This window comes from Dendropsophus ebraccatus, chromosome 2, assembly GCF_027789765.1.
Source record: "Dendropsophus ebraccatus isolate aDenEbr1 chromosome 2, aDenEbr1.pat, whole genome shotgun sequence".
NCBI lineage: Eukaryota > Metazoa > Chordata > Amphibia > Anura > Hylidae > Dendropsophus > Dendropsophus ebraccatus.
This window is the reverse complement of record NC_091455.1, coordinates 170,486,756-170,514,597: the sequence shown is the minus strand read 5'-3', so window position 1 is coordinate 170,514,597 and position 27,842 is coordinate 170,486,756. Positions and strand designations below refer to the sequence as shown.

Genomic DNA, 27,842 nt, shown 5'->3' with positions numbered 1-27,842 from the left:
ATGGATTTACACTGCAGGGTAATTGGTTGAACTAAAAGGACATATGTCTTTCATCAGCTCTACAATCTTTTACTATATTGACCCACCGCCCCTTGTAGACAGTGAATTTTAAGATTATACAATAACCTCAAAGTAACATCCAACTTTCTGTGAACAATGACTATACATTATTTAATATACTGTATTATGCTGCCTACACACATTCATGGGCGGATTTATAAAACAAAGGAAACCGGAAGACATACTTTCGGAACTGTTAGTTTACTTTATCATTTCTTAGCAAGGGCGTTTTTTTTTTAACCTATAGTATTACCAGAATATAGATATACCATGTTATCCCAAAAAGTGTCAGCATGCGACTTTATCCAAAGCACAAGCAGATGCTCGTGAGGAGAACAGATGCAGTAGAACTTCATAAGTTGATATTCAGAAACGTGGGTAAAGTTTAATGCCAAAGCCGTCTCTAAACATGGCATTGTTGCCTTGTTCAAAAGTAAAAGAATCATTTCCTGTCAAAGTTTACAACAATGAGCTCAACTCAGATAGTAAAATAACTATACATTTAAAGCATGGGTCTCAAACTCAATTTACCCGGGGGCCGTTGGAGGTAGAGTCTGGGTGAGGCTGGGCCGCATCAGGTTTTCCACAAAAAGGGGATGGGGGGGGTAACACAGGGGACTGGGGGGAGCTGGGGGTGACACAGGGGACTGGGGGGAGCTGGGGGTGACACAGGGGACTGGGGGGAGCTGGGGGGTGACACAGGGGACTGGGGGGAGCAGGGGGGTGAAACAGGGGACTGGGGGGAGCTGGGGGTGACACAGGGGACTGGGGGAGCTAAGGAATGACACAGGGGACTGGGGGAAGCACTGGGTGACACAGGGGACTGGGGGAGGAGAGGGTGACACAGAGGACTGGGGGAGCAGGGGGTGACACAGGGGACTGGGGGGAGCTGGGGGGTGACACAGGGGACTGGGGGAAGCAGGGGGTGACACAGGGGACTGGGGGGAGCTGGGGGCTGACACAGGGAACTAGGGGGAGCTGGGGGGTGACACAGGGGACTGAGGGAGGAGAGGGTGACACAGGGGACTGGGGGGAGCAGGGGGGTGACACAGGGGACTGGAGGTGACAGAGGGGGCTGGGATCTCTGAGAGGGGACTGGGGGCCTCTGAGAGGGGACTGGGGGCCTCTGAGAGGGGACTGGGGGCCTCTGAGAGGGGACTGGGGGCCTCTGAGAGGGGACTGGGGGCCTCTGAGAGGGGACTGGGGGCCTCTGAGAGGGGACTGGGGGCCTCTGAGAGGGGACTGGGGGCCTCTGAGAGGGGACTGGGGGCCTCTGAGAGGGGACTGGGGGCCTCTGAGAGGGGACTGGGGGCCTCTGAGAGGGGACTGGGGGTGACACAGGGGACTGGGGGGAGCAGGGGTGACAGAGGGGAGCTGGGGGGTGACACAGGGGACTAGGGGGAGCAGGGGGTGACACAGGGGACTGGGGGAGCAGGGGGGTGACACGGGACTGGGGGGAGCAGGGGGTGACAGAGGGAAGCTGGGGGGTGACACAGGGGACTGGGGGAGCAGGGGGGTGACACGGGACTGGGGGGAGCAGGGGGTGACAGAGGGAAGCTGGGGGGTGACACAGGGGACTGGGGGGAGCAGGGGGTGACACAGGGGACTGGGGGGAGCAGGGGGTAACAGAGGGGACTGGGGGAGCTGGGGAATGACACAGGGGACTGGGGGAAGCAGGGGGGTGACACAGGGGACTGGGGGAGCTGGGGGGTGACACAGGGGACTGGGGGAGCTGGGGGGTGACACAGGGGACTGGGGGGAGCTGGGGGGTGACACAGGGGACTGGGGGAAGCAGGGGGGTGACATAGGGGACTGGGGGGAGCTGGGGGCTGACACAGGGAACTAGGGGGAGCTGGGGGGTGACACAGGGGACTGGGGGAGGAGAGGGTGACACAGGGGACTGGGGGAGCTGGGGGCTGACACAGGGGACTGGAGGTGACAGAGGGGACTGGGGGCCTCTGAGAGGGGACTGGGGGCCTCTGAGAGGGGACTGGGGGCCTCTGAGAGGGGACTGGGGGCCTCTGAGAGGGGACTGGGGGCCTCTGAGAGGGGACTGGGGGTGACACAGGGGACTGGGGGGAGCTGGGGGTGACACAGGGGACTGGGGGGAGCAGGGGGTGACACAGGGGACTGGGGGAGCAGGGGGGTGACACGGGACTGGGGGGAGAAGGGGGTAACAGAGGGAAGCTGGGGGGTGACACAGGGGACTGGGGGGAGCAGGGGGTGACAGAGGGGAGCTGGGGGGTGACACATGGGACTGGGGGGAGCAGGGGGTGACAAAGGGGACTGGGGGTCTCTGAGAGGGGACTGGGGGTGACAAAGGGGACTGGGGGTCTCTGAGAGGGGACTGGGGGGAACAGGGGGGTGACACAGGGGACTGGGGGGAGCAGGGGGTGACACAGGGGACTGGGGGTCTCTGAGAGGGGACTGGGGGTGACACAGGGGACTGGGGTGACACAGGGGACTGGGAGTCTCTGAGAGGGGACTGGGGGGTGACACAGGGGACTGGGGGGAGCTGGGGATCACTGAGAGGGGACTAGGGGGAGCTGGGCACACACCCCTCCTCCTCCTCCTCTCACCCCCGGCACCGGTGCTCTCCTCTCAGCCGCACATGCAGCTCCTTGATCTCTGGAGGAGGAGGCCGCGGGGACTGCAGGGTGAGGTGATCGCATCGCTGCAAGTCCTGGGGCTGTAAAGCAGGATCGAGGGTCTGCACTACATCCCCCGATCCTGCTGAACAGCCCCAGGACCTTGCAGTCCCCACGGCCTCCTCCTCCAGAGATCAAGGAGCTGCATGTGTCGCCTCCCACACCTCCCCTCCCACCACCACCGCCGCCGCCAACCTCTCCGTCGATTGGCTGAGCATAAAGTTAAGCTCAGCCAATCGCGGCTGAGCAGCTGATGAGGGCCGCACTTACAGGAAAGCTACTATTGAGGTGGGGGCCGCAAACTAGTGTCCCGAGGGCCGCAGTTGGCCCGCGGGCCGCGAGTTTGAGACCCCTGATTTAAAGCCTGCAAAAAGTTCTCGGAATATTAAAATTAATATTACATATGCTGGGGGTTCATGAAATGTGTTCTGGCTATTAAAGCATTGCCTCTTTTGTGACAAAACTTCATATGTAAAATAAGGCAGTAAAGGACAGAAATAAAGAATACAAATAAGCCTTTATTTGAGAAAGCATGTCGGGAAATCAGACATCAGTACACACAAAATTTGCACTTATTCATGCTATTTTACTCAGGACTGTCGTTTCTACAAAATACCTGTGTGCATTAGAGAAATTGCCCAGTTTAAGTCATTACATCCACTTTGGCATCAACTATGCTGAAATATGTGATGCCTGGGCTATCTGCCCCCGAATCAGTCTCTCGCTAGCTTTCTAGATTACATATCATTCTGAGATTTTACAAATGAAAAATAAAAACCTGACTGGCAATACATAGCAAACTAATGTGCAACGAGTCTAACTTGTACTCTCTCTATTGTAGAAATTATTTGTATGCAACTTGGTTTAGTAAGATTTAGTGGCTTCCTTCCATGTTAGTAAAGTCTCCTAACAATTCAAATCAAGTAGGTACAAACACATAACCTTTTATATAATCCGACATTATGTGCTTTCTCTGTTATTCCTATTGAATATTTATGAATAAATTGTCGACTGGGTGGTACCATTCCAACTGTCAAAGGGGATTGTCAAAGGGGTGTGTCCCTTTATTGGTCTGACACCTATAGCGCTGACTGAACTGTGTCAAAGAGTGGAACGACACACCTCTAGCCAGTGCCACAGAGTTGTCAATTAATTCATAATATTCTAGAAGGAATGACTGAGCGAGCTGCACAACAACACAGATCTATAAATAGGTGCTCCAAAACTGTCAAAAATGGAAAATAAATTTACATTTTTGAGAAGCTGAAAGGTTCCCTTTAAAAAGGGCAGAGTAGAAGTATTCTCAAATGTACAGTAATGTGAATGTAGAATTGTAAAATTACAGAGCTCATCCATGCAGTAGACATATTATTGGCTGTGTAACCTATACTAAATGGCTAAAGTAAAGCTCTATTTGTCTACTATACCTTATGCTTAAGATCTAAAACCATTCTGACATATGACTTGAGGATGACCCATCTTTTCATAGACTAAGCTTGGGTCTTTGATTTTATTTAACCCCTTTAGGACCAGGCTAATTTTCGTTTTTGCGTTTTCCTTTTTTCCTTCTTGTGCTTAAAAGGCCATAGCAGTTGCATTTTTACATCTACAGACCCACATGAGCCCTTATTTTTTGCGTCACTTATTGTACTTTGCAATGACACGCTGAATTTTTGCATAAAATATGCTGCAAAACCAGAAAAAAAATTATATGCGCGGTGAAATTGAAAAAATTATTTTTCTTTGGGCGGGGCTTCGTTTTTATGCCGTGTGTCCTATGGAAAAACTGACTTGTTACATATGTTCCTCGAGTAGTTACGATTACAACGATATGTAACATGTATAACTTTTATATTATCTGATGGCCTGTAAAAAATTCAAACCATTGTTAACAAATATATGTTCCTTAAAATCGCTCTATTCCCATGCTTATAGCGCTTTTATCCTTTGGTCTATGGGGCTGTCTGAGGTGTAATTTTTTTGCGCCATGATGTGTTCTTTCTATCGGTACCTTGATTGCGCATATGCGACTTTTTGATTGCTTTTTATTACAATTTTTCTGAATTTGATGCGACCAAAAATGCACAATTTTGCACTTTGGGATTTTTTGGCGCTTACACCATTTACCGTACAAGATCTGGAATGTGATTAATTAATATTTTGGGCGATTACGCAAGCGGCGATAGCAATCATGTTTATTTATTTATTTATTTTTATTTATAACATGGGAAAAGGGGGGTGATTCTGACTTTTATTAGGAAGGGGGCTTTTTATTAAGAACACTTTTTTTTTTTTACACTTATACTAGAGGCCCCCCTGGGGGACTTCTAGTATATGCACACTGATCTCTCATACAGATCTATGCTGCATAGATATGTAGCATAGATCGATGAGATAGGCACTCGATTGCTTCTGGCTGCTGCAGTCGGAAGCAACCAAATGCTGAGCCGGCATCAGACCCCGGCCGGCAACAGTCACGGAGATCGCTCCTCCGTGACAACGTCACAGTGGAGCGATCTTCCCACTAGACACCAGGGAAAAGCTGCTCTGAAGTCTTTAGATGCAGGTGTCAACTTTGACAGCTGCATCTGAAGACTTAATTAGCGGGCACGGCGATCGGACCTTGCTCGCTAATAGCCGCGGCCCCGGGCTACATGTGGCACCCGTGACCGCGGCAGTTCAGAGCGGGGGTCGCGTCCCGCTTCGCGGCTCTCCGGTCCCCGACTCCCGGCAACCTCCTGGTGTCTGACGCGGGCCCGAGACGATACGTCTCAGGTCCGCACAGCCAGTCAGGGACAGAGGCGGGATCTGAGCGGACTTGAAATGGATCCCGCCTCTGATACTGACTGGCTGAGCGGACCTGAGACGTCACGTCTTGGGCCCACGTCAGACACCAGGAAGTGGCCGGGAACCGGGCACCAGAGCGCCACGATGCGGGACCCGCCGCTGGAATCGGGGAGGTGAGTGGACGTCTTTTCCCTCAGCCACCTGCAGTGTCCCGGAACAGACCCTCTTATCCTCACACTTTTACTATAACTGGTTCTGTTCTGGAAAGCTATGGTCCACTGCAAACTGCGTGTGTTGTGTCACCCCACTGCAGTGTTCAGGTCTGCTATTCCATTCATTTTCTTGTATGAATATTCAGGTATCAGTACCTAATGTTATTATGTTGCCCCCCAGTGTTCAAGTATGGTACTTCTCATGTATATTTCTCTGTATATGCCTAATGGTGTGATGATGCAATGGCTGGATGTCACGTGACTGCCCCTGCTTCCATGGTAACTCCAATGGTCATCGAGCTTTGGCTGGGGTTACCATGTGACTTCCTGTGCTACCTCAGTCTATCTCCTACCCCAGAGGGGATAGGGTGTGTTGCTCTGCTGTTCCTATTCAGTCTTGTCTTGTCCTCCACCTTCAGGGAGACAAGTGTGTCTGTCCTCTCTCCCTGCTAAGAGAGAGGCCTGCGTGTGCTCTGCTGCTCCAGTCCACTGGCTGTGTTCCTGTCTCAAGTCTCAAGATTCTCCTCTGGGTGTCGATTCTTCAGTCATTCCTCTCATCATCAACAGCAAGTATTTCATTCAAGTCTCATTCCACCCAGCATCTCAACTTCAGTTTCACTACTACTCCCATCATTCAGCACGCTACTCTCACAGCCTATTGCAGCATCACCCATTACTTTGCTTTATTCAAGTTTGCCTTATTCCCGGTTGCATCCGGAGAGACTGTTGCTACTAGTTACCACTGTTACAATAAATATACAACTACCGTTTTTTCTGAACCTTGGCATTGGTGTGATAATTGGTGCCCTGACTAAGGACAACGAAGAATTGCATGCCCAGTATCCCCGCATGGTCAGGAGCCCGGTTTCCAGCTGTATCACCCTCGTGCCTTCACCGTGACACCCCTATACCCTACAGCTGCCCCGGTTCCTGCCTGTTAGCACCATCCACACTGCGGAGTGGCTCCTCCCCGATCCCAGCGAAAAAGTGCTGGAGTACCCATTTAATTTCCAAAGCTGGAAACCAACACAGGGAAACATTATAAAAGGAAAAGATTTACTTTTTCTGGGTTTTGGATTCACTTCTGATCGAAATACAGGCCAAAATACTGTGCTCGCCCAGCCTTACAGACTTTGTAATGAGCAACGTCACCAACAGGCAGTAAAGACTGAGAATGGTTCCGGGCTGCGGTGATTAGCATTCTAAAGACATTATCTAGCTCATATAAATGGCATGTAATATAATACCGTAATTTACCATTCTTAGCACACCACTAAGTAACTACAGCCATTTCCTGCACAGGAATTGCTCTACTATGTGAGTCATTGGACAAACCAGCCATGTACTGTACTTATTACACTAATGACCATAAGAAGGAGAGTATGCCTTATTGCCAAATAAACAGTTACACAACAAAAAAACAAGTTGTTGGCAATGGGAAAAATGTCGGCCTGTCAGACAGACACAAAAAAACTATGTTAATGATACCAGATGCCTCTGATGTCTGCAGACATGAGAATTAAAAGTTCGAAATCTTTACTCATTCGTAAAGCCTTTGTTCATTCAGGAAGTCGCTACTAAAGTACAAACAAGGCTCCACATGCTAAAGTAAACGACCAAGGACCAATTTTTGAGAAACTTTTTTTTCACCAGGTATCTCGTTGAGAAGAACATAAGCAGGAATTTACCATCATGTCAGTGGCAAGACTAGGGCACCGAAAAGAACAGGAGCGGTGCTCCAAAGGACACAATGTACCACAATGCCACAAAATTAAATCTCTGAAGAGCATTTTACGTGAAGTGATTATTTGTTGAATATGCCTTCTGTAAAACGCTCGATTTTACAATGCAGACTTTGTTCATCAGCTGATTGTGGGGACTGTGTGGCCTGCAACTAATCACAGATACAGGCCCACATGAAAGATCCAGCAATCGTTCATGTGGTAGTGTCATTTAGTTGGGTAAAAGGCTCAATTAAAGCACAGCACTGAGCATGGACCTGTCCCTTTAACCCTTTGAGGACCAGGCCCAAAATGACCCAGTGGACCGCGCAAATTTTGATCTTTGCGCTTTCGTTTTTCCCTCCTCCCCTTCTAAGAACTCTAGCACTTTCAGTTTTCTATCTACAATGCCATGTAAGGGCTAGTTTTTTACAGGAATAGTTGTACTTTGTAATGGTGTCTTTCATTTTACCATAACATGTATGATGGAATCCCAAATATATTATTTATGAAGATATAAATAGGTGAAATTGTAAAAAAGAATGCAATATGGTAACGTTTGGGGGGTTCCTGTGTCTACGTAATTCACTATATGGTAAAAGCGACAGAATACGATTATTCTATAGGTCATTAACGCTCCGGAGCGCCCTTCATAGCTCAGGACGTACCGGTACGTCCTAGGTCGTCTAGGGGTTAAGGACAAAATAGGCTGCAGAGGCAAGGGGTTAAACAGATTTTTTATTTTTTTTTTTAAAGAATCTCTGTGTTTTTCTAATTTTCTATCTAGATTATCAAATAATCCTGAAATCATGCAGTTTTCATACTGGTTTAATAATAAACTTAATAATAAAGGAGAAACAAACTCATGCCCTCACTGAAGTGAATAGAGAGCATGCACAATCACACGTTTTAGTAAGTAGCAGCGCCGGTCATATGATGCAGACTAATACAGGGACCGAGCCACAAAGGATTGCCATGTTTAACATTTAGAGGCTAAGGAAAAAATATTTTCATTCGCCGACACAAAGAGATCTTAAAAATGGTGAGGGGCATACGGGTTTGGAGAACATTGCCAAATCCAAACAGTTCGGCAAGTCAGCTCAACACTACTTCTGGAAACGTATACAGGGACAGGGAGTTAGCGTTGGGGAGAATAAGGCTTCAGTCATCTTCTGCTCCCTGCATAATCCAAGGACATAGAGCAACCATATTCTAATTGTCTGCTTTTTGCTGATATAGTTTTCTGCCTTTTCTTTTTAGAGAATAACTAATACTTTTAAAAGTTAAAGCTTGTTTTGTTTTAAAAAATTTTAATTCTAGTTTTTTATATGACAGTAATTTTTATAATTTTTTTTTTTTGAATATAGGGTTTTATAGGAAGTGATTCCACTTGCAAATAACTGCAAGACATGTCAATGATCAAATAAGCTAACCAACTGATCTACAGGACCATGCAAAATCTTACGTGAGAGAAAAAAAAAATCTGCTCCAATTTCTATTCTGCGGAAGGACAACGAATAGAGATGAGCAAGCATGCTTTTCTGAGCTCGGTACTCCAAGAAATTAGGGTACTCGATGGTGCTTGTTACTCTGACGAGCATCTCGCAATACTTGAGACAATGGCATCTTCCTCTTCCTGCATGTTTGCCGTCTTTTTTTCAGCCAATTATCATGCAGGAGAGTCTTTGGGAGCTCGTAGCATCACGTGGGAACCCTACAGTATATGTCGATAGCAGCGATTGGCTGGCCAGATCAGATGACCTGGGCATATAGGAATCAGGTCCCGCGATGCTCGCTTCAGACGCAGGCTGGAAGAGATTAGGGAGAGGGCTGCTGTCTGTCAGGGAGAGTGTTAGGCAGGGATTTGGTGTGTAATTAGGCAGGAATCCAACACAAAGAACCCAACAGTCGTTTTAAGGGCTTAAAATATTTAAAACATATATTCTTTTTGCTACTCTTGGCTGCTCACTTGGACTTGTAGTGCAGTTGTCAGTAGTCTATTTGTGCTGTTGCTGACATTCTCTTAGCTGGCTGGGATCTGTAGTTCAGCTATGCCTTAAAAAAAAAACAGCACCAGTTACACAAATACTCTATATGACTACCCCCAAAACTGCTGTCAGAAGTCAATTTGTCCTGTTGCTGACAATTTCTTGGCTGGCTGGGATCTGTAGTTCAGCTATACCTATTCTCATTGTGCTGTGTCCTGTGCACGTGGTGCTGTTTCCTGTCCATTTCCATGTTGTTTCCATCATTTTCTGAGGTTTCCAGGTTTTTACGCAACCTTCCCTGTGCAGAGCTTTGGTCCCCTGCAAAAATGCTTGAGTTTCCTATTGACTTCAATAGGGTTCATTACTCAAAACGAGCACCCGAGCATCGGGAAATATTCGTCTTGAGTATCGAGCACCCGAGCATTTTAGTACTCGCTCATCTCTAACAATGACCCCAAAGATCCAGCCAACGCCATTGAGAACCTAAAGAATAAGAGTGTCCTGGAGGTGACGAGATGGTCCTCACAGAGCCCTGATCTCAAAATCATTAAGTCTGTCTGGTATTACATAAAGAGACAGAAGGAGTTCAGCAAGTGACAGCCACCGAAGATCTGTGGTTACTTCTCCGAGATGTGCAGAACAACCTCCCTGCTGAGCTCCTTCAAAAACCAGTACAAGTTACTTTAAAGAACTGATGCTGAAGGCAAAGGGCAGTCACACTAAATATTATTTTGATTTACATTTCTCATCTGTTTATTCACTTTCTACTGTTTTTTTTTTATTTTAAAAAAAATACACTCTTCTATTTTTGAAAGCATTCATACTGTTCAGAATTTTCTACAACTGCCTATGAACAGTACTGCGATCATACCTGAGCTCAGATGATGGCTCAGGACAAAAGTCACTATGTAAGACACCCATGAATTATTATTTTTTTTATAAACAACTTGGCCATACCTTGAGTGATTGTTGTAAAATCGACATGTCGGTATTCATAAGAAACATCTATCTTTGTCTCCACGTGTGGTCGCTTTAATGTTGAATAGATGTTTCCGGGTCTTTTCTCATCAAATTTCTCAAACTTGTTTAAACCACAGCCCATTGTAACAGGTGCTAAAAAGAGGGAAAAAAATCAAACCAAAATTAATTCATTATAAAAAAAAGTTTAACACCAACTTTAATAATGTATTGAAGTATAATGGATATTCTTTCGACTCTATTATTATGTAAGGCAAAGGTAACAACCACCACTCATGGGACAAAAGAAGAAACTGGGAATAAAAACTGGATATCCAGAGCAACAAAAGAGGAAATGGCTTATAATGAAGCAACTACGTTAGAGGTTTCATCTGTAACACACAACAGAATATGTTCTAATAACGCTCTCTGCTCCACAAGAGATCACACTTAGGGTATATTCACACGGACGGGCTCGCAGCGAGATTCTCGCTGCGAGCCCGGCAGGTCCTGGCAGTTCCCATACACTACATACTTGCTGCGGTCTAAACGACCGCAGCGAGTATGTAATTATACCACCCTTAACCCCTTCTGCTCCCGCCCGGCTCCCCCGCTGTAAGCATACTTTACCTGTCCTTGCTGCACGGGTCCGGCGTCCTGCTCTCCCGTCCGGCCAATCAGTGGCTGCGGCTGGGAAACACACTAATTGGCCGGACGGGAGAGCAGGACGCCGGACCCGTGCAGCGAGAAGAGGTAATGTATGCTTACAGCGGGGGAGCCGGCCGGGAGCAGAAGGGGTTAAGGGCGGTATAATTACATACTCGCTGCGGTCGTTTAGACCGCAGCAAGTATGTAGTGTGTGGGAACTGCCAGGACCTGCCGGGCTCGCAGCGAGAATCTCGCTGCGAGCCCGTTCGTGTGAATATACCCTTAGGGTATAAACCCACACACCGTATATGCAGCAGATATGGTACAGATTTGATGCTGTGTTCAGTTATTTAGATCTAATCTGCTGCGATTTTGCTGCGAGTTTGCTGCGTATCGCAGCAGTAAATACGCTGCATATACGGTGTGTGGGTTTATACCCTTAGCCAGTTTCACATGAACATTATCCAGTTACATTTCTGCATTTGTATTAAAGGGAATCTGTCAGCGCTCAGGCCCTACCCAAAGTTATGACAGTGTGCTGTAGCTGGCAGTCCCCTGTTACCTTTTAGTAATTTGTCCATGGACTGGATAATGCACGAGAATCTCGAGTCTCCTACTGTATTAAAAAGTCACTGTGGCTCAGTCAAGACTTGTGGCTCAGCACATTCTCACTCTCAGCTCACTCTGGCATGCCTCACCACTGCTCTCTTCTTAGTTTTATTTCATGAATCAGCTCTGCTGCCCAGCCTCCTGTTTTCTCAGGTTTTCAGCCAGTGTCTTTGAGTGTTGATTTTAGTCATATTTTAACTACTGAGGACTGATCTCCACCTCTAATTGTGTTAGAGCTGTTGCCTAGGGGTAAATCACCTGTCTAGAGACCAACAGTTTTTTGTTGGTCTCTCAGGGGTTTGATTCCCCTGATGGAAATAAATATTTTTTTTCTTATTATTGTTTCATTTTTAAAAAGGGTAAAGAATTTCCAATCACGTCCAAATTAGTTTTAAAATTCAGTTTTTATTAACAATGATTAGAAAAAAATACCTATTTCATTTCCATCAGGGGAATCAAACCCAGTTGTGGGTCTCTAGACAGGTAAATCGCCCACAGACCACAATTCCATCACAGTTAGGCTTAGAGGTTCAACTATATCTAATTGCAGATCTGTCTTCTGGAGGCAATTTATGACTGAAAACAACACTCAGACACTGGCTGACAGCATGAGTGAGCATGAGACTGGGCAGCAGAGATTATATATGAAGAGTAGTGAGGAGAAACCAGTGGTGAGGTGTGCCAGAGTACAGCACAAATGCTGAGCCACAACTCTTTTTTTTGACTTTTCATTACAGTAGGAGACCCGTGATTTTACATAATTCTCTCCATTGACAAATTAACAAAAAGTACCATGTCCACAAGAGGACTGCCAACTACAGCACACTGTCATTACCTTGGGTAGGGCCCAGGGGCTGATAGATTCCCTTTAAAACCCAGGTAATTCCCTAACCACTGGGGTCTAATGGCCCAAACTGACAGCATTATGAATACCTATTATATGTCTGTTTAGGTGAATAGACATATAGTTGGTCTGGGAATTGAGGCTACTGTATATTACGATTGTGTGAAACTACCCAAGACCACTTTGTTTGTTTGTTTATTTTTAATCAATATTGTTTATTGAATACACATCAAGCACAAAAGCATAGAAAGTGCACCAGAATTATAAATATCTGCACTTGGAGAAGAAGCCAGACTTTAAAACTCTAAAGAATTCTCAATTACAGCATTTTAGAGCTAATAGAAGGGAGAAAATTTTAATTTTATATTGGAGTATGATCTGTGGTGTGAGGGGCACTACCAATGCGTGACCATTCAAAAAAGAAAAAGAAACATTAGTGGCCTTTAAATGATGTGCAAAAGACTGACTCCCAAAGCCACAACAATGAGATCTTTTGGCACGACTATGGCCTGAGGGAAGAGAACACATGCAATATAAAATAAAGCTGTCCTTTCAGGACTGACCCTCCCAAAAAAACACCACTGTCCTACCTAAGTGTAAAGCCCCATTACACGGGGCGACAGAGGAGAAAATGAGGGCTGTCAATGCTCGTTTTCTCCTTGTTCCCCGCTGCATGCAATATTTCATTCAGCGGCAGCAAACTTGTAAGTGCAGGGGAGGCCGCGGGGAACTGCAGGGGGCTGCCTGGGTGATCGCTAGATCATCCGGGAAGCCCATAGAGGATAGCGGCTGTCTGCTGCTGCCGCTCCTACTCCACGGAGCAACGGCAGATCGCTGTTATCATAGTCGTTTGTCTTTCAAAATGTTGACGGACGATAATCGGTCCGTGTAATAGGACTTTGTCATAAGAATGTACTCAAGAAGTGTCCCTGGAACCAGCTCTCAAATACTGACAACTACTTTAACTATGTAGTTAATGAGGAAATTAATGCACAAAGCTAAAGTAATGCGGGGGGCAGAGTGAATACCAATGCAATATATTTGTAACTGTAAACTACACCTAAAAGATCTTAGAAGTGAGAAAAGAAACATCAAGAAAATGTAACAAAATATTATCATTAACTAAGTTACAGTTTTTGATGAAATAATTCACAATGAAGTGTTAGAAAAAAACAGCGATGGATAAACTGTATGTTGGCGTTGGTTGCGGTAATGATACAACAGCCCGGGCTAATTATAAACAGTGAGCAATCTGCATCATGTGAATAATTGCTGTTCCAGATGCTTTAATTGTTTAAACTTTCACTCAACTCCTACATAGAGTTCCCGGGAACAAAAATATCTCTGAGCTTTTTTCTTCTTCGATGAAACCAACTGTTGATGTGATACTTAACCATGGAGTCATCCATGTGATATAGAGCAATAGGTCACCCTATTGCTTAACTATGCCATACCTGGTGGGACTACAAGTAACTAGCGAACACTTTAGGCTGCATTATAAGGGCACTGCCTGTAGAGAGTACAAAAATATATGGCCACTTTAAATAAATTTGTAAGATCTTAGGCAGCAGAAAGCATGAGATGATTATTTTGTATCCTAAGGATAAAAACACACACACTAGTTGCTACCTAAAGTCGAAATGTGGCAGCCAATTACGGCAACAGTTTGCTGTCAAACTAATGCGGCGATTGACCGCCATATCACCCGCATGTGGTGCCGAATCCTTTGTTTTTACCCTGTAGTCACCTGTAGCTTTCTTGTGATCATTTTAGTACATGTAGCTTTTATTGATTACAGGAATATTTCTTCTAAGTATCCATTTACATGGCCTGAAGGAAGCAACAAGTAAGCGCTGACCAGCAAGAATGGCGCCTATTTGCAGAGCCTTTACAAGCCCGAACTTCAATTACACAGAAAAATGTGCAGTGGAGAAGCGACGATTCAAACCTCGCACAAAAGATGTAATCAGCTGACAAACGACAAATCGGTCATTCAACAGCCGATTGCTGGCTCATTTACATGTGCCGTTTATTTGCAATGAACATAAGCTCCTTGAAATGGACCCTATGTAGAAGAGAGTATTCCCTATAGCCATAGCTCCAGACATACACTAACTGCACCTATATCTCTTTTAAATTATACATTTTGGGCATCATACTAAAATTTATTTTTCATTAGGATTGGCCTATCAATTGCTGATCTTTAATAAAGTCACCCCAAAGTTTATAATGCCAAGTCCAGGGTTACCCTATTTTTATAGAAACATCTATGCCAAAACATTAATTTGATTCTCTTATGGTTTTTGTGGTAACTGATTTAGTTTTTGAAGAGACAGAGATTCAGTGTAGTGACCTTCTAATAATGACTTAAAAGGGGTATTCCTTTATTTAAAAAAAAAAAAAGTTTGAAACAATAGGTGCCTTAAAAGGTATATAGTTTTGTAATTTACCTTTAGGCAGGGTTCACACTAAGTGAAACACTAACCATTCTGTGACTGGCCGTGTCAGCGAATTTCATCCCAGCCGGTAGTGCGGCATCGGCCGGATGAACTTCATTTGTGCTGGATTGGGATGCGGGCGCATCTGTGTGCGCCCACATCCCAATTCACCATAGCACACAACGAAGAGTGTGGCCTGAGCAGCACTCTCTATTGTGTGAGCTGTCAGTGTTGTGCGTCCGCTATTCAATGAATAGCGGCCGCACGAAAAACTGACATGTCCTCTGACTGCAGTGCAATATAACTTTTCTAATCACGGCCGTTGTTGAAAATCGGCATCAAAGGCTGTGATTAATAGAAAAGCTACACTGCGTGAACATAGCCTTAAACTTGCTATATAAAAAAAAAATCAGTTTTCTATGGCTTTATGCCTCAGAGAAAGTGCTGTAGTTCACATCACTCTGACATGACGTTGTCTCTCTGGAGCTGAGGTACAAGTGAGCGGTAATGCATATAGTACTTTACGCACCATCACTTTTGGGAACCTACTGTTTTAAACAGATTATTTTTTCTCTTCCCAGAATACGTACTACTGTATACACAGCATTTTAGCATTTCTGAAAATTGATCAGAATTTTTCCCTATCCCTTTGACAGGAAAACAGAAGTCCACATCAAAATCATCATACAACAGATGAAAGATCTGTATAGGCTCTATATAAAAAATTGTGCATGGAGCTGTACCCAAATGCAATGAAACAAATGATCAAATGTTGGATCACTAGCAAATTTATAACCATGACTATTTTTGTATAGAAAGCCAGAATCACAGATCACTGGGTATCGCATTCATTGTGCCTGTGTGACGGATAATACACTTCCAGACAGAAATTGGAACTAGACAGCATCTTTCTTGGAAGATTTGGGACCAATGCAAACCCATCATGAATCCAGCACAGAGCTGTTTCCTCCACAATGGCCTAATACAACTGAAAGTAAAGCTGCCTATGTGTTGATGACTGTGGCTGCTTCTGTCTGTCATGCAGGGTACCTGTCAGATAGGGCAGCAGCAGGCTCGAGAAGGGAGAAGAAAGGAAAGGGAGGGAGAGTAATTTCAGTCGGGAACATTGTAATTTGCTGTAGCTGAAAAATCAGTGAAACCGTTAAAATAATCACAGCTAGAGCCAGCTCCGCATGTTCTCTCCTCACAAAGTCTCAGTATTTTCGGCAGAAAAACATTCTGGCAGCAGTGATTTCCTTCTAGATAAGCATTTCAAATAAAGATGTATGAGGCGCTCGATAAATCCAATGACAACGGTGAGCCAATATCATGTTGTGCATTCATTTTGTGTCAATACCAATAATTCCATAAGACAGAATACACTAATAAACTCATTAGAAGGTACTCAGGTCTGGATTTACATATCACTTTACAAAGCCTGAAGTGTTTTTCGGAAGAAAGCAATTCTAAGCATGCCCATCATTACGCAAAAGGCAAAAAAACACACTGAAAAAAAAAAAAGGGCTTTTTCTGTCAATACAATTATTTTTTTTTTTGGGGGGGGGGGAATGTCACACTGGCTTAAAAAAAGGGGGTTACTCACCTCACTAATCCTCCCGACCACCACCTACGGTATTCCTACAGTAGGGCAAGTTAATTGTTGAGGAGAAATGTCCTGCATGTCAAAACCGGGACCAGGGATATCAGTGGGAATTTCCAGCGCCATAGGAATCAGAGTGGTTGAAGATCGTGCAGGTGAGTAACCCCTATTTTTCTTCAAACCAGTATGATTTGTGGACAAGCGTATGTTACAAAAATAGGATTCTATTATTTTCTATGCTTATTATCTTCTGATTAGATGGGTTTGCCTGAGCTCCATGCCGCCTTTAGTGTCTTCTGACTTCCTCAACAAATGCAAGTTTAGAATACAAACTAAAAATCTTTTGTTCCTGGGCTGAGTGGGCAGTTCCTGCTGGCTTAAAATATTAGAAGAAGAAAAACTGCAGTGGGACCAGAAGATCTGCAATGGCTGAAAAGTGGAGTATACCCTTTTTGTGCTTTCACTATGCCAGGAGTCACATTACATAAAAATTCTACAGACCAGTAATAATCCCTATAAAGTGGTTATCACATTAATACAGCTATTATTTTCCCTGTTAGTGGCCACTGCAGAAAGAAGTGACAGTTCAATGGGCTTTCATGAGGTGGCTTGTGGCAGATATTCTGAAAAGAAATTCAAGAGACTGGGCAAAGCATGGATTTTTTTTTTTTTTTACTTATCTAGACTAGAATTTTAATAAAAAAAAAAAAAAAAAAAAAAGCGTCGACAATTCAACCATCTTCTTTCAGGTATTTTGTTTCTGCTCTGAACAAAAACAATGGTGGCATTGGAGTGCTTACACCTTACCGATGAACTTGGTACAGCCAACTGTATAACGTCACAACTTTATGGATGAAGATCAACTACATCCCCTTATGACTAACATACAGTATCTGCACTGTAAAGCAAACACTACAAAATATTCCTTTCTTTCCTGTACACCATCTCCAGCATCTTCTATGCCAAGTTGTTAAACCACCCTGATTTTCTCTCTACACCCTTTCCCTCAGCTGTATTATCACATCATCTGGCGTAGATCTTTTTATCGTAAACTCCCAGTTCTTATGTCAGAGTGAAACTTGGGCGTAGACGTCCTTAGAGATGTCATACCAAGGATGAAAAAGTGGTAACTTCTTAGTTCGTGATGTAGGAAGAAAAAAAAAAGGGAAATCATTTTCTCTCTTGTGCTGAGTGTGGGTACTTTATGCTTTATGATTTATCTTGTCCTTTTGCCAAATGGACCAAACTAGCATTTCGTTCTCTGAGGTAAATAATGTTCTGTTTAGTTAACAAAATAATTTCTAAAAGAAACATTAAACTTTAGGGACATTTATGAAGGGCTCGGCATCTATTTTTAGGTGAATAATTAGATTTTTCACCCATTTTTAGTCTAACTTCTATTCATGAACCAGTATTCGACAGGCGAATATTTTTTAGATTCAACTTTTTTTTTAATCTGCCCATTTTTAATATTCACCCAAAAAGGGGCATAACCTGGGATTTGACCTAATTTATTATTTTAAAAAGCTGTACAAACTGGTGCAGGCCTATGGCTGGTCAGTATCAGGTGGATTTGTTTGCGCAATTTTCGTGAATATTCTGAGAATATTCTACTTACAAATTTATGGAAACTTAATTAGTTCTATTTGGCTGGGTAAATAAACTTATACATACCTCTCCACACTCCCTGATGTCTTGTTAGCTTCAGCCCACTCCCTGCAGTGTCTGAAGTGACAGGCCGCTCAGCCAATCACTGGCCACAGCACAGCAGTCTCAGTGACTTGCTTAGGGGCACGTCACTTCAGACACTGCGGGGAGCAGGCTGAAGCTAACAAAACATCAGGGAGTGTGGAGAGGTATAAAGTCAAGGATGTCAAACTCCGGCCCTCCAGTTGCAAAACTACAATTCCCATCATGCCCAGACAGCCAAAGCTTTGGCTGTCTAGGCATGTGGTATAAGTTCATTATTTCACAGTTTTTAGGCAAGGGCTGCACAGACGTCACTAAATATATACAGTCACCGGCCACTTTATTAGGTACACCATGCTAGTAACGGGTGGTCTTCTGCTGCTGTAGCCCATCTGCCTCAAAGTTGGACGTACTGTGCGTTCGGAGATGCTCTTCTGCCTACCTTGGTTGTAACGGTTGGCTATTTCAGTCACTGTTGCCTTTCTATCAGCTCGAACCAGTCTGCCCATTCTCCTCTGACCTCTGGCATCAACAAGGCATTTCTGCCGACAGAACTACCGATAACTGGATGTTTTTCCTTTTTCGGACCATTCTCTGTAAACCCTAGAGATGGTTGTGCGTGAAAATCCCAGTAGATCAGCAGTTTCTGAAATACTCAGACCAGCCCTTCTGGCACCAACAACCATGCCACGTTCAAAGGCACTCAAATCACCTTTCTTCCCCATACTGATGCTCGGTTTGAACTGCAAGAGATTGTCTTGACCATGTCTACATGCCTAAACGCACTGAGTTGCCGCCATGTGATTGGCTGATTAGAAATTAAGTGGTAACGTGCAGTTGGACATGTGTACCTAATAAAGTGGCCGGTGAGTGTAGTACTAGGAAATATACCTGGCGCTGCCCGGGTATAAAGTGTAAGTGTGTTAATTAGATTTGTTCCAAGGTTAGATTGTGCAGGCTCCCCTTCAGTGTGTACAGCGCTGTGCTGCTGCCGGGCATGGCTCTCGACGCCCCCCCCCCACACACACACACAAGCTGGAGCGGTGTGTGCAGTGTCCAGAGCCGTGAGGAAAGAGCCGTGTCTGGCAGCAGCAGTACAGCGCTGAACACACTGGAGGGAAGCCTGCACAATCTAACAGCGGTCTGTGCCGGCCGGATGATGGGTGCTTCTGTCAGTGTAAGTTACGCTCCGGCCGCCAAGAGGATTAAATTTACATACTCGCAGCGGGATGTCAATCTCGCTGCGAGTATGTAGTGTCATAGGGTTGAACGACACTGGATCCGCAGCGGATTTCGCTGCAGATCCGGTAGGTGCGAAGGCACCTATAGGGTAAATTCACACAGGCGGATCTGCCGGGAGTCTCAAGCACGAAATTTGCAGATAATCCGCAATACACGTATTATTCTTACTATTATTAATACGTGTATTGTGGATTAGCTGCGGATTTCGTGCGTGAGACTCCCGGCGGATCCGCCCGTGTGAATTTACCCTTACTGTATTTATTCCTGTGGATCTGTTGTGAGGCAGCTGGCCCTAACAACCAATCAGATTCCAGCTCCCTGTGAAAATGAAAGCAGTAATCCTATTGGTTGCCAAGGCTCCCAATTGCCGTTTTAGCTTTAGACATGCAACTAATTATATCACCTGTGTGTGCAGTGTGGAGATTCTCCCATTCATCTCTATGGGGCGGTCTTCCCCCTCCCCTCCTGTACATCTGGCAGGGACGGGACCTTCACTCTAACCTTCCCGGGAACTCTATTTATCTGTGGGCCAAATTTGGGGTCAAACGGTTCAGGCATTTGGAAGTCTATACGGGATAGACAAACAGACTGACTTTCCTTTTCTTTATATAGATATACAGCCCTTGCAGCACAATTATCAAGCTGTATATGGGCTCAGAAAGAGCACAGATCTAGCGGATAGGTGCTCGCTTACATTAAGTCACACTAAAATGTTCACACAATAGATTTCAGTAAAGAATGGATGCTGAATGCAATTGAATCAGCGTCTGTTCTTTACTGCAGGGACGGCACCCGACGGTGCCTGCAAGTCAATGTTAAGAAAAAGAATGTTCCTGCATGCAGCCTGGTGGCTGGCAGCTTAACAGCTATTGCTATGCAACGGACGCTGTTAAACGCTGTGTGAACATAGCCTCAAGAAGCACAAAATTTTACACTGCCAGATTTCTACACTTACACCGTTAAAAATGAATTGTTAAAACTGTCCAGTCTATTTCTCACCCATTGTTTTGACTGGAACTTCGGGTCAACATTACTTTGATTTTACGTTAATGACTTCATCAGAAAATGTTACTCAATATAAGCTCATCAGAACAAAGTTGTAAATGTGACATATTTTAGGACTTATGGATTTTGGTCTGTCAATATAGTTCTTACATGTCGTGGCATTTGCCGTACCCTAAAATATCACAAAACTGCAAAGATTAAAAGCTTCGGATATTTTCTCAAAGATGAAATGAAATTAAAGCGAGCCAAATCCTAATGAGAATATTGGAAATTTCTCCATCACCTTTAAACCTTTAATGGGATCATCATGAAAAGCAGAGGAGCCGGCATTTCTCATTTAAATAAACTGTATAACATTCATCTTTTCCTAATTAAGATCTTTAACCCACTTTCATACATGAATTCTTAAATCCTCTGCCACTAAATGAAACGTTAGGATCAAAGGGAGAGAAATGCATAGTCGTATGATACAGATAACTTTCTTCTTTCTTGTGAGTTTCACCTTTACCCAAATTTCCTCCTGACATTTTCCCTTTTGTGACACCATCTGCTCATCTCAAATTTTATTGACTGCTATCATTGATTCAAGGCTGTAGACGCTCTGAGCGGGATGTCTCAGCGCACCAGATGCACCTATTCAATTAACCAAACAGCAAGCGGGGGATAACAACCTGGGTATTTTCAATATAAATGCTGTATAAGCAGTTTCCTATTATAACCTATACCTACATAGGCAACTGAATACAGTGAGACTCTGTACAGGCATATAACAGTTAATATACATATGGATTTTTTACTGGACCGCACTGAGCTTGGACTACATTCTGAATGTTTTACACAGCTGTATTTAAAGGGCATGTACCACCTATGTTCCTTTTACTGATGAGAGTCAAATACTAAAACTTGTTCATTTATTCCAAATCAGTTTTTATTTTCTCACTGTAATTTATTTATTTTTTGTACATTGTTTTTTGTACATCTTGCCTTGAGCTGTTTTTAACATGTTTAGTGACATGTTTTACTGCAAGACTCATGGACATAGACGTCAATAGACAGGACCTGCCCCCCTTGAGATAAATGTGAAACATTACTGAGCATAATCATTGACCTTTAATAAGGTCATTCCACAGGGAGCTGCTATGTCATATACTGGTGCTATCTATATACTGGTGTCACATGTCACTGCAATGCTTTACAGATTAAATTTACAGTGGTACCTTGATTTAAAAGTAACTTGGATTGAGAGCGTTTTGCAAGAAGAGCTCACAGTTTTTCTAAATTGTGACTTGGTTTAAGAGCATTGCTTTGGTTTAAGAGCTCCCTGTACTGGGTGGGAGGGCGAGTGGAGGAGGGGCATGGTCTGCATGGCGAGGTCTACAGCACTGTACTCTGACCCAGGAAGTCTCCCTCACCTTCCAAATCATAGCAGATCCACTTCAGTCTGGAGCTTACATCAGGTGACAGGACTGTGGGGGGTAATCTCTCCATAGCTGTAACCCCTCTCTCCCCGGACAGAAAGTGCTGCTATACTGTGCCCACATCTGCCCTGCTCATTCCTTCATGCTCCCTGCAGTCTCTGTCCACCCTTGTGTTTCCCATCCTCGCCATTAGTGTACGGTAACTTATAATATCACAAATTCTGCTGTTTCTAAATGTTTCTTTCATTTGTTTTACAGTTATTCAAATCATTATTTTTGGGGTGTGGAACCAATTGTCTGCATTTCTATGATTTCTTATGGGAAAATTTTCTTTAAGAGTGGATTTGAATTTCAAGCAAGGTCCCGGAACGAATTATGCTCTTAATCCAAGGTACCACTGTATATAGTGACTTGTACTGTTAATTTATGCACAGTTTGTTTAAAGGTTTAATTCTTGTTTGGCAATTTCTTATTCTTTGTTCATGCAGATGAACTACCCCTTCGTGTTTTTTCTGGGCAAGGGCAGACAGCTCAACTGAAGAGATTACCTGGCCAACCAGCCAACAAACTACAGTACTGAGAGCCACCTTGAATGCTTGATTTAGGCAGCAAAGCCAATTATACAACAATGTATAATTATAGATTCATTAGTCTTTGGGTTTTCTGACTGCATTCTGTTATATAATTCTGGAAGGAGTAGAAAGCGCATATATTCTATATGTGTCAAGAGAAGCAATTATTCCTTGATGGTTAGTCATTCACCATACACTGCATTCAAGTCTTAGACTGCTCCTACATAAAGAGAGCAATGTGCGACTTACAAGATAAGGGATTTCTTTCTTTTTTTAACTTTGATTTCTATGGACGATATAGTAAATACAATGCAAATCCTTATCCATCCTACCTTTATCGTAGGGTTTTAAAATGTCAATCTCTGATGGGACCAAATTGAACTAATGTCACTTACGGAGCTGTATAAAAATGTAAATCCCAAAGAACATTTAAACCACAAGCAAGTATAAAGATTCTGAATACCACCCGAGTATGTAAGTGATAAACTGATAACGAATAAAGAACACTGAATAAGAAGCTGGAACACTAAATGTATTTAGATGGCGTAGTGCAAAACATGTCATTAATGGGCTTTTCCTATCATTACCATTGTTGTATACTGACAAACTATAGAAGTATAATTCATGGGAAGATGGGGAACTGGATAAAACGAAGGAACTCTGCAATTCCTTTCCAGCTGTATGGTCTGGGGACAACTGACCTGATGTCTTCCAAGAAAAGACGAGCATTGTCCCTGTGTTTTAGTGACCACAGGAGGTCCTGGGCACTCAGACCCCACCGGATCATAGGTATATAATCTACAGTATGCCATAAATGTTACTTAGGATGATGCATTCTCTAACCTGAAACATATCCTTTAAATAAGGGGTCTTCAAACTGCGGCCCTCCAGCTGTTGCAAAACCACAGTTCCATTATGCCCGGACAGCTGAAGCTTTGGATTTGGCCGTCCAGGCATGATGGGAAATGTAGCATTGCAACAGCTGGAGGGATGCAGTTTGGAGACGCATGCTTTAAATGATATCCCAGCATGCCTTTACATTTCCTTCTGAATGGCTGGGCAAGTACAGATACACTCTCTAGTAGTAATCAAAATAACTCTGCATCCACAATCTGACCCCCCCCCCCCAGATAGAAATGGGGCCCATTTGGCAGGTGGTGCAGTTTTTGTCCTGAAAAACAACTTTTAAACTTGCAGCCCTGTGTCAAATTGGCGTGGCCTACACGTTCTATGCCCCAGGCTTCCGAGGCCTCTTCATCCCTCCTCCCTGCCCTCTTCACCATCAGGAACGCCCCTGGCAGGATTTCTGAATGTCACCACTTCTCTTTACAGTGTCCATGTACCTTATCAATCCAGCCCACGTGAAGTGTTGAGACAGGTGATTAATAGGAGAAATTGTTCTAGGGGCATTCCTAATGATGAAGAGGGAGGGGAGTAATACTATAACATGGGTACTCTAGGCCACGCCAATTTGACACAGGGCTGAAAGTTTAAAAGTAGATTTTTAGGACAGTAACTGCATCTCGTGCCAAATGGACCCCAGGACAGATCTTGTATTAAAAGCAAGTACAAGTAGTTTGGAGGGGGGGGGGTCAGATTGTGGGCACAGTCGTTTTAATAATCCTGAGACCAAGTCCAAAGAAAACTCTACATTGAGTTGGCTCTTATATCCTCTTCGTAACTAGACTTGAAAATAAAGTTTAAAAGGCAATTAGATGGGATTCTAAATGGTATTAGATGGGATTTTTATGGGCTAATATACAGTTTTATTATCATTATTTTTTTTTATATTTACTCTAAAGGTGACTAATAGTTTCATGGTGGGGTCAAACCACTGATGTTTTTATATGTTACACTTTATACATCTTTTATTTTCCCTTTCTTCTTGTTTTTCATTTTTACTGGCACTATGTGTAATATGACTCCCTGTAGAAAGAATGTTGAGATAAGAGGCACTTCAAGAGACCCTCGTCAGTTCACAAAATCAAACCCCTTACAATTCCCAAAATCTCACAACACAAACCTTTTGGGATTCTAATAGATGCATGTAAAGTAGGGAAGTCATGCACCAACTCACTGTTCATATTCTCAATTATTCAGTAAAAATGTGGTTTACTTTCAAGGTCTCCTGAGAAAATTTCCAGTGCACATTAAAATAAACTTAGGCAAAACCATACGTAAAAGCAAACAAAGTATATATGTATTGATGTTTATACACTGTACATGTCAAATCAGCTGAAGGACAGGACATCCCAACATTTAATAAAATTTAGGTACAGCTAATAAAATACGTTGAAAAAGTTATGCATTAGTGGCTGCTACCTTAAAAAAGAAGTCCGGTAAAATGAATAATTACAGTGCAGGCAGGGGGTTGGGGGAAACATTAGAACTAGAGATGAGTGAACCGGGTTTGGGTTCGAGTCGATCCGAACCTGAATGTTCGGCATATGATTAGCTGGGGCTGCTGAACTTGGATAAAGCTCTAATGTTGTCTGGAAAACGTGGATACAGCCAATGACTATATCCATGATTTCCACATAGCCTTAGGGCTTTATCCAACTTCAGCAGCCACCGCTAATCAAATGCGGAAAGTTCGGGTTCGGATCGACTCGAACATGCTCGAGGTTCGCTCATCTCTAATTAAAACCCATACTTACCGATCCCCATGCCCTCGCAACGCTGCATCACCAGGCTTTCGGATCCCACCGGATGTCATCTTCTCTCCTTTTCTTTGTAATCATGACTAGTGATGAGCAAAGCATGCCGAAGCTCTGATTTGTACGAATGTGAACAATTGGCATTTGACTCTGCTGTCTTCCCGTTCTGTGGGGAAGGTGGAGACAGCCGGAGTCCTGTCTGGGAAATAGGAATTCAGCCTAGGTCATTGGCTGTATGCCTGTTTTCCCAGGCAGGACTCGGGCTGTCTCCACCTTCCCCACAGAACGGGAAGAAAGCAGAGTCAAATGCCAATGGTTCACGTTCATACAAATCCGAGCCTCAGCATGGTTTGCTCATCACTAGTCATGATTACCAAGAAAAGGAGAGAAGATGACATCCGGTGGTTCAAAGGGTAAGAGATAGACCATTTAGCCAGTCAGTATACTGCAGTGGTGTCCCGCCGTAATCACAACTACTGGCTGAGTGGGGCATCCAGCAGCCAAGTCATAACGTAGCAGGGAGGACAGATAAAGAATCCCAGCAGGGGACTGGGAGCAGGACGCAATGCTGAGAGGGCATGGGGACCGGTAAGTATAGGTTGTTTAATGTGTCCCCCGCACCCCCTACCCGTACTGCATATTTTTTTTATTTCCCTGGACTTTCTGCCATAGAGAAAGTTTAATTTCTTTGGAAATCAGCTCAGGGGTTCTGAGTCTGATTAAAGGGAGCACTAGTATGGAGACTTGTTTTGCAGGCAGTGCACCATGGAAAAAAGTATGCAGATTAGCTCTGGAACTAATAAACCTTTCTCATGCTTAAACCAATCAGTCTTCTTCAAAATAAAGAGTCACCCTGTGTCCTTTGTCACTAAATCTTTAGAAACAGTAGCAGCATGTAAAACATTATAGAGTGGTACTAAGCAATGTAAGCTGTAAGTCAGGGAAACGGGGTGAAATATAATACATTTCAGCTCATACTTTCTTTTTGATATAAGCTTAAGAGTCTTGACTGATTGAAGAGAGCACTGGTATAGAGACTAATTTTTTAGGCAATGCTCTACGGGAAAAGTTATGTAATTTAGCTCTACTCCAGAATACACAAACCCAAGTGTCCGTAAACAGGGCTTCTTGCTCATTATCAGCACAGAGAAAGGACAGTTTTCTTACTTGTGGAGAGGAGTGAATCTGTATATTTCTTTGGAAAGAAAGTCTTCAAAGGGGTTCCTTTGTTGATGTCACCCGTGATTGTCCTCATATCACCTTAAAGTAGGGGTAAGGAACCTTGGCTGTCCAACTGTTGCAAAACTAAAACTCCCATCATGCCTGGCCAGCCAAAGCTAAAGCTTTGGCTGTCCAAGCACGATGGGAGTTGTACTTTTGCAACAGCTGGACAGCCAAGGTTCCTTACCCCTGCCTTAAAGCATACAATCCTTCCAAAAGAAAGACTTGGGATGTATGTGTTTCATGCCAGCATTGCACAATGAATTATTAGCAGAAAGAGTGTTTTGGCCCCTTTTTAGTGTTTCTGGCTAGCACAATGTGCCATGGGACTCCATGTGTTTATACATGGTCAGAGGCCACTTCATTCACTACAATCAAGGAAATCACTTTGGCATAAAATGTAAAACTAGAGAATGTCTTTCAGTTCAAGAATAAATGATCATTTTCAGAATTGTACTGTGTGTAGCGGATACTAATACCCAGAATTCTCAAATACATTGGGATTTGAGAATGTCAGGAGAAGCATAAATATATTTATTCACTCAGTAGAGACCAGAATTGTGATACTGGCAACTCTCAGGTGAGAACTATTTTTCAAGTTATCAAAATTAACTTTTTTTGCAGAATTCTTTTATTGTTTAATGCAATAAATATTTTAACAATAAAGAGCTCCGTATGGAAAAAAAATAAAACTTATTTTTATAAATGTGTGCATAGACATTTTTCCACAGGCTGTAATGGAGCATGTTATTAGATTGAAAACACAGCCATGTTTTCTACCTGTTTTACTGCCATATTTAGCTTTTATTTATTTATTTTATTACAAATAAAAAAAATTAAAGACGGGTTTGCAGAGTCCATTATAACCTATGGAGTGGGCCTAGGGGGATGAGTGAGCAGGAAGAGGAGAGAAACAGCTCTGCTGTTTGGAGACTGTCTGGGCACCTAAAATGCTGGATTCACAGGTAAAGGACCTATGACATGGGCCGATCAGTGGGAGCAAGCGAGTGCCGGTCAGTGTCAGGTCAGCGCGCGCTTGCTCATCAGTTGGGGGGGACACAGGGAGCTGCGGGGGGGAGGGACGACAATCTTTAGATCCCATAGGCGATAGCGGAGGCTGCTTTATAGTCGTTTGTCTGTCAACATATTGAAAGACAATGATTAGCTGACATCCTACATGTCAGCTGATCATTGCCTTTTATTAGACAAAGTGATTATCGGACGATCATGTAATAGGGCCTTAAGAAAGGTCACTGCGTATCTGGAAACTTGAGATAAGTTTGCAGGATGTAGTGTTTTGCAGGGATGCCTTTTCTCCTCTCCATGCTCACTCATCCACCACGACCACTCCCCTCTCCATAGACCATAATGGACTGAAATCCTCCTTCTGAAGTTAGGGGGGAGAGGCTGTAAAACAGCTTTTTAAGTACAGAAAGTACAGTTCAGGAAGCATGGGTGTCATGACATTTTCCCACTATGGACACCTTTGAACAAATAATTGTTTTATTACTAGAGATGAGTGAACC

The 27,842-nt window shown here is 43.9% G+C and overlaps 1 protein-coding gene across 1 annotated transcript in view; it reads right to left on the bottom strand.

Moving 5' to 3' along the window:
• The window catches only part of RFTN1 (raftlin, lipid raft linker 1), a 255,636-nt gene that overhangs the window by 199,962 nt on the left and 27,832 nt on the right, over nucleotides 1-27,842 (bottom strand). Inside the window, exon 2 of the mRNA XM_069958706.1 lies at nucleotides 10,374-10,529. Coding sequence (XP_069814807.1) covers nucleotides 10,374-10,518 — 145 coding nt within the window. The 5' untranslated portion in view covers nucleotides 10,519-10,529. The remainder of the gene's footprint in view (nucleotides 1-10,373; nucleotides 10,530-27,842) is intronic.